General features: G+C 35.4%; 2 protein-coding genes across 2 annotated transcripts; both read left to right on the top strand.

Annotated features, from left to right (window-relative positions):
• Positions 1 to 1,555: 1,555 nt before the first annotated feature.
• LOC136809594 (uncharacterized) lies at positions 1,556 to 4,564 on the top strand. The gene is made up of 5 exons (XM_067066132.1): positions 1,556 to 1,752; positions 2,272 to 2,584; positions 3,185 to 3,375; positions 3,767 to 3,896; positions 4,425 to 4,564. Exons 1-5 carry the CDS (start codon positions 1,722 to 1,724, stop codon positions 4,468 to 4,470), a joined length of 711 nt encoding a protein of 236 aa, XP_066922233.1. The 5' UTR covers positions 1,556 to 1,721; the 3' UTR covers positions 4,471 to 4,564.
• Positions 4,565 to 5,493: 929 nt separating this feature from the next.
• LOC136809593 (cell adhesion molecule-related/down-regulated by oncogenes-like) lies at positions 5,494 to 11,807 on the top strand. The gene is made up of 6 exons (XM_067066130.1): positions 5,494 to 5,622; positions 6,247 to 6,591; positions 7,662 to 7,961; positions 8,616 to 8,942; positions 9,870 to 10,166; positions 10,734 to 11,807. The coding sequence occupies exons 1-6, from the start codon at positions 5,556 to 5,558 to the stop codon at positions 10,973 to 10,975; spliced, it is 1,578 nt and encodes a 525-aa protein (XP_066922231.1). The 5' UTR covers positions 5,494 to 5,555; the 3' UTR covers positions 10,976 to 11,807.
• The last annotated feature ends 197 nt before the right edge of the window (positions 11,808 to 12,004 follow it).

Here is a 12,004-nt window from a genome sequence, read left to right as displayed (position 1 = left end):
TGGGCTATTTTTCGCTATTTTTTGCGTGATGACAAATTTTAGCGATTTTCGTGATGCGTGATGGAGAAATTTTTTTTGCGTGATGGCGTGATTAGGGGTGCCGCTGGGGGGCCTCATACATGTATACCCTGAGTATCAGAGGTTAAGTTTTCAAAGAATATATTAACCTCTAAAGACCAATAATAGAAATTTTATCGCGCATGTGTCAATCTAATCACTGTAGAAAGAATCAAAATGAAGAGCAAATATTACCTTATTAATGTCTAGCAGACTGTATCAGTTTAGTATGATATCAGTATGCAGTTTACTATTTACGAATTCCCCAGAAACCTCTAAGTGTAATTGAAGTGAGTTTTCTTTCGAAAGAAATCTTTTACATGATGATCCCCAAATGTATAACAGTAATTACTAAACTATTAATTATGGAAATGTCACTTTAACTGAATCGAAATAATGACAGACTTTGTGTTACGATTCTCTATCACTGACTCTTTTTAAAAAGCACTGATGATATTTTTTAGTTGTGTTTTCAACGACGGGAATAAAAATATCAACTTTGAACTTCATCCAAGATCTTGGATGGTCGTCATGGTTACTTTTGTTTTCGTTGATTGCGCGCTGATTGAATCTCGATTCGTCGGCACAGCGTCGATATATGATTTCGACCTGTGCTTTTCACGGTACATACTGTAGTGTAGTGGTTTGATCAAATTGACGTATCCGCTAATCAATCTCGTATGCAGAACCACTTCCACTAACTTTTGGTTTTAGTTTTCACTGGCTGTAAGGAAGATTATCGGGACCGGATGGCCGCTTTGACGTTGGTCATAATTTGCCCGCTCTCTGTTTGTCAGATTTGTGCCGACAGTACCAGCAGCTTGGTGCAGAAAAAAGGACGGTGTGGTTTGACCGGCATGGTCCCTCTGGGGAGAGCAGACGGGGGTACTTGGGTTGAAGAAGGTCGTTTATGTGCGGAACAGACCTCTCAAAAGCGACCATTTTAGATTAGAGACTAAATTTCTGGGAAAAAGTCACCCATAGCCTTAGAGAGACGATTTTCAAATAATATTTCCTTAGAGAGTGATTCTTTTGACAATTTCATGGTTTTTTTACCCTTAAATAGATCCAAAATGTGAGAAATACCGACCCCTACCTTGACCTTTTGTCGTTTTGTAATTCTTAGAGGGTCTTGGGAAGGTTAAAAACCGAACCATTACCGCCCGCACCTATTTTTTACCTAAGTAATACGTGGCAGTTTATGCTTGCCGAAGATAATGTTGTAGTGTAGATCTGGTTTTAGAATCATCTAAGTTATAAAAATAAGAAAATATTTTAAAAATAAGGTGACGAAAGTTTTCTTTCGTAAGCCTGATGTTTGGTTTGGTTTATTAAACGCACCAATAATGAGGAAAATAGATTGGAATCAATTAAAAATCAATGATGTCACTCTGCATGATATAAGATGATGCTGTTTATCAAATTGCTTAAGTATTATAGTGACGAGATATAGCACCAAAGAGAAAGGGAATGCAAAATCGTCAACGAATGCTTTTGACAACAAATAAACATGTCTCGTGATTTAAACTGACAGTGCAATCAATAAGAAATTTTCAAAGAGGTTTCAAACAAGCTTAAACAAGAAAGGTTCGAGCAAGGAAGTAAAAGGCTTGTGTTTTTATTGCCTCAATTTACAAGTGCGATTTAATCTTTCGACGAATAAGATGTTGTTGGAAGCTCTCTTCATTACGACAAGTAAGATGCTGCTTTTCTTACGACTTTGCAACTATATGTCCTAGTACTATCATTATTCAACTTTTGTTTTTTTCTTCTACACTGCATTGTCCAACCTCGTATCCGTGTATCCCAGGCTTTATTTACATTACTGATTGACGCCAGAGAATTATATCTAGCGCTATCAGTAAGCATCAAAAAGCTGATAAATACGCAGGGAACGACGAGGTTGTGCATTATCCTCATATATAAATTACGGACTTTTCTAATAAGATGTTACATTTTCATTGTGATCTAGAACAGCCCCAATATCTCTCAGCAATATAGACTGGTCTTTCTAGTTACAATTTTTCACATGTTTGTGTATATGTGTTGAATGGAGAAAAGGTAAGATTTTTCAACAAAATTATAATGACAAAGCATTGCGAATTCTTTCAATTTCAATGTATGTACCTCAAGAAACTAAACATGGCAAATACAAAATTTCCAAACATACTAAACTCATACCGTGATTTATCTGTTTCTTTCAATGTATTTTAGTTGTCAGTGCTCAGGGCGGTGTATTCGTTCGAAAGGAGGCTGACCTCTGGGTATATCGTGGATATGGACCAGCATGCTCTGAGGGAATCAATAAAATACGAGCAGCTTTTGGTGACGAAAACCTCACATGGGATGATGAACTGTCATTAGAAGCTGAGAACTGGGCACTAACGCAAGCCATAAATTCTCCTAATGATGATTCTAAACATGCCGATACAAAGAACGGTGAAAATACATTTCAAGCTTGGTATTCCACCGTAGAACAATTTATTGACGCCATCACTTGTGACTATCCTTTATGGGCGTGGTACCAGTACGTGAACACTTTACCCTACACTTTTACCTGACCCTTAAGTCACTGATAATAAATCGATCCAAAGAATTGTCTCTAATAGGGTAATTGTTATCTATGAAAGTAATCTAAATTTTGAACTAAAAGCAAAGTATTATATTTTTGAGAATTCTAACTGGATGTTTGAGCTATAAGCAACACCGCCAACTGATTTATTAAAAAATTGAAAACAGGATAGACTTTTCATCTATATTTGTATCTAATAGTGCATTCTTTACCCACTGGCAAACTCGAACCAAGTCCCTTAATTCGCTTCTTAAAGATTCTGATAACGTTAAGTGGTGCCAGTGGCTCTGGGTACGAGATCTCCCTCACTGGTTAAAAAATACTAAATGAATCTTCGGGACAGGGATGTCTTATGCAAATTGGAACGAGTAATTTCAATCTAACTCAAACGTGATCTTCTTCTTGTTAACCCAGAAGGTAATTTAAATCCTTGGCTAGAAATTGGGTTGTTCGGGCTGTTCGGGTTGTTCGGATTGTTTCCTGTAGAAATTTAATGAGGCAGTAAATGTCCATAACAACTTTATTAAAGTTAATGACAGATTCGATTCAATTTAGGGAACGTGACCCAAAGAAGCCATCAAAAGGCTTGATCAATCAACTAGTTGGTGAAAGAGTGAAGAAATTTGGGATGGGCATGGTCGTCAACACTGCAAAAAAAGTCGTGTATTTTGTCGGCCATTTTGATTACAACATGCCAATCGATCGAAAGATTTGGGATGACTATCTCAGCAAAAAAGAAAAATGGGGTAAAAATCATTTTACAAATATTACGCGTTTGATATATAAGAACGTTTATAATTTTTGAAACCTTCGGATGTTCAAAATGTTCGAATTTTAAAAGTATGGAAATCCTTATATTCAGTATACTCGGAAACCCTAAACGACACAAACATTAGGTTTGTGGGGCTCGATAAGCTGAACATATTTATGCATCATTGAAAAGGAGTTTTTCAAGAATATTTTCAAACCTTGTATCCCGGGGGGGTACAAGGGTTGCGAGCTGACAGGGAGCGTCCGACTTTCGACCCTTACCGGGACTAAAAAGGAGAAAACAAAGGAAAGTTTTGTGAATCTTACGACCCTTATTGGGACAAATTTGACTAATTTTGACCAAATTTCGATCTTTTTGTATTCTAGTTATTCCAAGCAGAGATCGTTTGAAGAGTAAAAAAGGTTCACTGACTCCGTCTTGTCGTGATTACAAACGAAACATTATACCGTGCAAATCTTCCTTCAGAAGAACACAATACCACCAGGATGAGGAGAGGTAAGAATAACCTATTCTCACACCCCTGTCTCTTCAGTGATCCAGTGAAAACCTTTTGGCCAGGAAGAAAAAGAAAATTAAGAAATATTGCATTTCGATCAACTCAGTGGGGGCGAACTTTAGTGTGTCTCATTATTCTTTTAAAGTAGAGTTGCAATTGAAACCAATTTTGTCTCGCATCTTTGTGTTTAATAATTGTCTCTAATGGAACTTTACTACAGTAAGTTTAAACTTTAAAAAGTAACGGATAAACACGTTTTTTTTATAAGAATATCAAAATGTTTCAAGCTGTCAGATGTTCTTAACTTTGCGAGTTCTAAGCCTTAAAATGTTCTTGTTATTAACCCAGCTGGCACACAACGTTGTTTAAAAGTTAATATAACGTTATATGGACGTTGTGAACGTTAGATAAACGTTGAAACAACGTTGTGTGCCTGCTGGGAACAATTTGGTCATCAAAGCCTTATGTTTTTTGTTCTTATAAGAAACTTGTATCGATGAAATTCACCTTTCTATCTTCATTTTTAGGCATGTCGTTGTTATTGAACCTAAAAGTTTTCCGATAGTGCTCTAAATCATACACCATGAATCATAGCTCATTATGGCAACGTTATTCGTTCGGTATCGATACACCTTTTCGACCGTAGCCGCCAATTGCCGCGCCAATTTTTTTGTCCGTTTTACCACCCTGTCAAAGGATCTATCTATCTATCATAATAGTAATAGCGTTTACCTTTATCTTTCAAAATTTAATAATGAAAATTAGTTTGTATAATTTTTTTTTCAAAATTAATTTGTAAATTCATTGTCTAGATTTTAGACTGAAAGTAAAATTAAAAGAAATTATCTCTTGATTTTTATTGGAGACTACAGTATCTATGAAATTTTCTCTAAAGTGATTATTTTAATTCCTCGCGGATAATTTTTGGAAAAGTTTTTTACTACTGTCTTAAAATAGGTTTAGAATGGTGATAAAGATAATAAAAAGTCATCAAAAGGTCTTAGCTTCGATACGTCAATCGGTTTTGGTTGTTTACCCAACGAACAGGTCATTGTTGATTTAACGTAAGGTTTAGGAAGCTGACAAAAATAAAAAGCAAGTCCGACTTTTTTTTGTCTTTCAGATTGTTATTATCAAGTTACGTTTACAAAAAAAGTCACAACGGTAGAAAGCTTAATCATTTGAGCTTATTGATTTTGTAAACAAAGTCATAGATTCATTGTCAATTCAAATGAAAATATCATCGCGAGTAGAATTTCTTACTCGATTCATTTTGATCAAGTTTCAAACGGTGGAGTAGTGTCAAAAGAATATAAGGATTTCTTGAGATTCGAGCGTAAAGCAGATAGGCGCGTGTACTCAATACACATACTTTTCAAACCTCATTGACTTTATTGATATATCGTGTTCGGTTGTATAATTTCATAGTTGGTCAAGTAGTTTTTATAAACGCTTTTAACACTATATAAGACTTGGTAACGTGTACTTTATTGAGAAAATTCGTTTGTCTAATAGATTATTAACACAAGCTTGTCAAATTTCCTCCTTGATGTCTGTAAGTAAATCTTAAGTACTCTGATACAAATTTTTACTTGATTACGTTATCGTTTAAAAAGATAAAAATTTCAAACATCGAGAATATTTTGGTACTCGACGATATGGTTATTTCTACTAGAAGTTACTTTTTGTTAACGATCTGTTGCATTTCGTTCGTTTCAGGATCCAGTAAGTATTATTTTGTTCATGAATTTAATTTGATTTTTAAGATTAGATCTTTAAATACTAATATGAAAGAAGCTTTCCGCTGCTGGAAAAATCTGGGAACATTTTTAAAAATGCAACCATAAAAACAGATGATTCTCAAATTATAGTATCGTTCCGAATTTCATTTCTCGTTTTCTTGGGGGCCTTCATTTGTTACACAACGCTTCTTCTCCATAAGAAAGATACCCTGAAATTTCAAATCATCACCCCTTTGAAACTAATGACCTCTCAGACCTAGACCGAAGGCTGACTGACGATGGTACACCCCCTTCTCACAGACCCACTGGGTCTTTCCTCGGTGGAAAACGATCCTCCAATTTTTGTCTACACTGAAAATAATCAAATAAGCCAATCCTCACTGAAAAATATTCATTATTTGTCCCATCCCCACCGAATTTTCTGAATTCAAAAAAAAAAAAATTACAATCCCCATTCATAAAAATATGTGAATATTAATCCCCATCGTTAATTTTATCCCCACTGGCTGAAAAAAATCCTACCGGGTCTGTGAGAAAGAGGTGTGATGATGAATAAACTCTCGCCTCTCTGTAAAAACTTTTAAAACTTATACATTGTTTTTCATAGGACAACACAAAGTCAAAGTTTATGGCAAAGAAGGCGTACCGCTGACATTGCAATGCAAGAACAATACCGCAGGTCGATTCCAATCAGTAATATGGACAACCAACGCATATTCAAGCTACAAATACACAGCATTCAGTTACAATCATCTTGGAGAAATGAAAATTCATAAAAACTTTCGCAATAGGATTCGCAGAGTTAGTGGTACCTCTATCCAGTTATTGAACAGTAAATTGACCGATACTGGTAATTGGGAATGCGACATCATTTTCACGTATAGGAAAGGAAATGAAATCAAAGAACGAAAACGAGTCAAGACATTAGCTAATTATGATGTCATCATTGTCAGTAAGTTCATTTTTTCAATGCCTATAGTTCTTATATATGATTAGCATACAGCACCCGAGTATCAATCTATTGAAACTAGGTCGGTCGGCATTCACAATTTTGTGAAGGGACAAAAACTTAAAATAAGAACAACCGAAGCACAGCTATAAATTACTGCTCCTTATATAAAAATGCCGCAACTCTTGTGTCTACCCAAGAAAAAGATTTCTTTGACTTCCAAATATTTTCTTAATTTATTGGAGGATTTTACGACAACTAGCAAATTTTGTGTTTTCATTTCGTTGAGTGGTGATTCTATTTCCTGGACGTCATACTGTATAAAAACAATTCCACTTAAATGCAAACACATTGCTCTCAAAACATCTCTACTTGTTTGTAGCAATATTTTGACAGGAGACACCTCTTTGCCACATACCATCAAAATCATCTTTTGAACGTACAAAAGACGTCTTGGGAAACTATTTCTATATCTGGTATAAGCGCACTTTAGCACATTAATGACACTCGACATTCATCAAAGGGTTCGTTATTAGCGAAAATCGTGAACTTTGATAACGGTCATATTTTTAATCCTACTTACGATTTCATCCAAAAAATACACATTACTGTAAAGCTAGCTTTTCATGCTACTCTTTTTACACGTCACATATTCACATTTAAAAGAGCATTCACAAATGTAAAGAGACTTATCTTGAAGAAATAGTCACGCCTTTGAAGAAAGAATGCAGTGCATGTTACGCTACTGTGACTTAGACGATTTTGAACAAATCGCAGTTTTGACCCGCAAAATCAAGGACGGTAAAAGTACTGATTTACCATCGTTCTCAGTAAGGATCTACAAAAATCAAATATCGGCTCCTTTGCAGAAAAACACAGGCATTCGCTATGACAGTGGGAATACAGAAGGGCTTTTTACAAAGGCGTGACTATTATACTACTATAATAAAAGTCAGTAAATTTTGACTGAGTCTTCCCTGTTCTATTTTTTTCTAACTTTTCTAAGTTTTTCCAATGAATAAATTGTTTATATTTCTATTTTTATCTTCTACCCGTTAAATTTTACTTTTCAGGTCCACCAACAATCAAGCATGTGTACCCACTCTCAGTCTCTGCACCATTAACATACAAAAAAGAAGCAATCTGTGAAGCCTACAGTCCGAACCCTTTTACTTTAACATGGATCAAAATCCACGGCAATTTCACCAAAGACACTGTCATGGATATCCAGGAGAACTTTGCAAATAACCAATACAAGAAGAGGAATATCATAACATTTAATAGTTTGTCTGTGAATGATATCGGACAGTATCTATGCGTTGCAAAGAATATTGCCGGACAGGTGTCAAGAGAAGTAGAGGTCAATGTTGAAGGTAAGAGTATTTCCAGTTTCCACTCGAAATTAAATTTTCAACCTTTTCAACCGAAAAATTCGAATCTTCATGGATAATATATTTCTCAGTGCAAGGCTAAGAACAGCTTTAGGTGAAATTTCTGGTAGCAAAATAACTTCAAAAAAGGGAACGTGTTTATCCATGGCTGTAATCTTAAATTAATTTGCGATATTTACAAATTTTCCTTTTAATACACCCCTTTCTCACAGACCCGTGGAAGTAAAAATGGACCGAGTCCGAAACATGTCAGGAAAAATCAAAATATAGTAGCCGCTTTCTTTTTCACCGCTCAACAATTTATTTCTGATATATTTCTGGTTTATTCCAAATTTTTTCTTGATTTGTGATTCATTTTGATTGATTTTTGATTCGTGAAAAAGGTGTTCGAGATTTATACTTTGTGATTTACGAAGGAGGTAAATTCCAGGTGAAATTCCATCCTATCGGAAAACGATACTGAATTTTAATACCGACCAGAAACAGGTTTTAAGAATTCCAAGTGTATATTTGATTTCTAAATCGACATTGATAAGACTAGATATTCTCTTTAACTCTTGCTTCAAGACTTCTTCTAGTAGCATGTTACTAATATAAGTGATCAAGACCTTTAAATATGTTGAAATCTCCTTTTAGCGAAACCAATGATGCTTGTACCCAAACCTCGAGTCCATGTCAACATTGGACAACGCGTTGAGCTGAAATGCGTTGCTATGGGTTACCCTAAAGTCTCCTTCGAATGGTTATTTACTCACAACTACGAACAAATCCAACTCCTCCCCACTACGAAGAAGGGTGATTTTTCTGTTTCCCGAACACGTTTTCAATACTATGATGGCAAAGAACGCTCCACCTCGGTGTTGATGATTGAAAATGTAACTCCAAAGCATTGGGGAACGTATCGATGTCAAGCAGAAAATAAGATTGGTTATGCAGAAGCTAAATTCACTATCGAAGGCCATAGTAAGTTGGTTTTTGTTTTTGTTTCCAAAACTTTGTCTAAAATCATTTAAAGTCGCATTTTTATAGAATCTTCGATTCTCGATTTTTCCAACTTTGTTCTTTTTTAAAAAATGTACACGAGAAGGAATAATTTCTGAAAGTATTCTAGCTGCATACTTAAATTCAACATAATTTTGGAGGATCTCGACAAGCAATACAATGATAGTAAATACATCAGATTGATTGCCTGTCAAAAACTGTTTTCGAATCTTGACAGTTCTGAAGCAACTGTATCCTGTAAATTGTTTATTCGACGTTTCGTCACGACATTTATAGTATATGTATTCAAGAGAGTTTTTTTTACAAATTGACCTTTTCAACTGATTATGACACTTAATTGATAAACACCATCCTATTATGTCTCCCAGTGTTGTAATCCTACGCAAATTCGTGAATAACCAGCTATTCGTTCATTATAAAAAGAAAAAAGAACAGCGGCTGCTAAGATAAAATCAATCCAGGCTACTTTAGAACTTTTGACCAGCTGAGTTCCAAGTTACGCGTTTTTTATAAGATCGTCCATCCTTCGAACGTGTAGTCGGTTTTAATTTTTGCCCAACTTTTGCTTGGTAAAGATAAGCTATAAAATGTCATTGAAACTTGAGATATGTTTTCACCCGCGCGACCTTTTTGAGTTGTTTATGAGGAGTGAAAGGAAAGAAAGATGATTCCATCGCTAACATTTACAATGGTACAATTTGATACCAAACGAGACTAGAACCTCTTAACTTAAATATGAAGACCGTTTATTTCTATATGATAGCTTTGCTAAATTTTACATTACAACCAACAGGAAAGGATTTGAAATTTAAGATAAAAAGAAGAATCATATTTCATAGGATTTCTCCAGGATCAACTAAACCGATAACATCACATCTTTATTTTTAGGTATCCCAGATGCTCCAGCCCTCCTCAATACAGAAGATATCGGCAAACATCACATCACGTTGTTATGGTTACTAGACAAAGCTAACGGTCAAATCAAGTCCATTTTTATCGAGAAACGACAAATCGGTCAAAAAGAATGGGACCGAGTGGAGGTACACAAAGCCATTACCAAATACACTTTCAGTAATCTAGATGAAGATACGTTGTTTGAATTTCGACTAAGAGCAACGAACGTGGTCGGAACGAGCGCGTACAGTGAAATACAAAAACTGAGAACTAATAAAACTCCTATCGTTGGTAAGTTATCTAATACCCCATACACAACTTCAATTTCGGCTTCAAACCAGAGTATCTTGATTTTTGGGCTATTTTGAGGCCTCAAAACCTTACTCAGTTGATTAACAAAAGAATGCGTACCTTTAAAATACACTACTGTTTCCCAGCTACACGGGGAAATATGTTAGCTTTTAAGAAATAAGGTGGACTTGGAGAGAATATATACAGATCTTAAGATTTACGACGTAGTGTTTAGCGGTCGTAGCATGAAGGTAGAGCATCCATCTATGGCGCGCAAGGTTGTGGGTCCGATCCCCAGCCGGGTCATACCAAAGATTCCTAAAATGGTACTTGATGCCTCTCTGCTTGATGCTCAGCAACTAAAGAGACGGATCAAGGGTAAGTGGAGAAATCCAGGGAAAGGAGTGACGCCCTTCCGTACCTTTCGGTTAACAGCTAGAGAAAAGGAAGCCTTTGGGTCGCCCTCGACTATGGTCACAGGCTAAAAAAAAGGATTACGGCTTTTTAAAATCATTTTTCGTCTATTTTATGAATCATGTGATAATAATTGTTTTCATTCTTTTTCAGCCAAAAGCAGTAAGAAAGATACACCAAAAGAAGAGTCAAAAATAAAGAACATTATTTTTGGTCTCGACATTATTGCATTGACAGCCATTGGTGGTGGAATACTCATCCTGATTACGTGCGTCTGTGCAGTGGGAATCATTGTAGTGCAACGGAAAAAATTCCGTTCTCAGAAAAAGAGAAAAAGTACTGAAAAGAAAACACTAATTCAAATGAACAGACCGGTAAGTAGAACATCGGTATGAAAGAAAGGGAGTCTGAGATATCAAATGGGTGTCGACGGAGGAAGGTTCAACGATGCCTTGACCTTTGTTGAAATAAAAGGTCTGTGATAAACGTCCGTGGTCCGTGAAATATATCTTTATGTATGGCGTAATTTTCACGGTGGCTCATATCGGAAGTTCAGGTTACTTAACAAAAGAGAAAACCCAGTTTTGCATCAAATGGATGGATTCTTGCAAATACGCCCGTGAGTCGATAGATATACAACCAGTTTAATACCTTTTGACCTGACAAAATGACGTGACAGTAAATGAAAGAAAGAGACTTCTTCTATCAAATGGGTTTTAAGTTAAGTGGCAATTTATTTAGATAATTCTTTATATTTTCAGTTTAATATTGACAAATTCAAGTTAGTCATATAATGAGGTGTGTTCAGAAAAAAGCATGAGAGAATAAAGAAATCCTTGACACAAGATTTTTGTCTCCCAGAGATATCAACGGTATGAGGTTTTACAACTTTCTTTTTTCCTGGACACACTGTATTTTGTAAATATCTTTTGTACATTTTTCATAGCAATTCAATTTATCTTTATTCAGATAACGAACATTTACTAACATAAAAAAGGCACCAAAAACTAGAATTAATAAAAAGCAAACTAAGCGACTAGGCTACGAGTTTGGTCAAAACAGTGTCAATACAGGAACTTTAGGCTATTTATCTCGCCAATGTGGAATAGCCTGAGCTGAGCTGAGCTGACACTTTTTATAACAACGTTAGGCGATTATTGTATATTTTACTTTACGTTATAGTAAGCAATTAACATAAACTTTAGAATACATACATGTTCATGTAAATGATGTAGAATTGTTTTAACCATGTCCCTGAGATAAAGGTTCATCTAACATTCTACTTAAACCAACCCAATTACCAATTTGTTACAAGTTTTTGTTATCCGATGTATCGCTTCAGCTTGAGCTAAACGTTTAAGTAAGCCTTTCTTCTGATAAACAATATGCAGTTGACACTCTCTAACTCGATTTCAAGATTTTTT

This window comes from Clytia hemisphaerica, unplaced genomic scaffold, assembly GCF_902728285.1.
Source record: "Clytia hemisphaerica strain Z4C2 unplaced genomic scaffold, Clytia hemisphaerica genome assembly, whole genome shotgun sequence".
NCBI lineage: Eukaryota > Metazoa > Cnidaria > Hydrozoa > Leptothecata > Clytiidae > Clytia > Clytia hemisphaerica.
Note: the sequence above shows the minus strand (reverse complement) of the source record. Positions and strands in the feature narration are given on the sequence as shown.

Excerpts from the sequence above, each read along its gene's own strand:
- LOC136809594 (XM_067066132.1), top strand. The coding sequence starts at position 1,722 with ATGTTGTTGGAAGCTCTCTTCATTACGACAA. Across the intron at positions 1,753-2,271 it reads AGCTCTCTTCATTACGACAA|TTGTCAGTGCTCAGGGCGGT; the intron begins GTAAGATGCTGC and ends AATGTATTTTAG. Across the intron at positions 3,897-4,424 it reads TACCACCAGGATGAGGAGAG|GCATGTCGTTGTTATTGAAC; the intron begins GTAAGAATAACC and ends CTTCATTTTTAG.
- LOC136809593 (XM_067066130.1), top strand. The coding sequence starts at position 5,556 with ATGGTTATTTCTACTAGAAGTTACTTTTTGTTAACGATCTGTTGCATT. Across the intron at positions 6,592-7,661 it reads TTATGATGTCATCATTGTCA|GTCCACCAACAATCAAGCAT; the intron begins GTAAGTTCATTT and ends TTTACTTTTCAG. Across the intron at positions 8,943-9,869 it reads ATTCACTATCGAAGGCCATA|GTATCCCAGATGCTCCAGCC; the intron begins GTAAGTTGGTTT and ends CTTTATTTTTAG.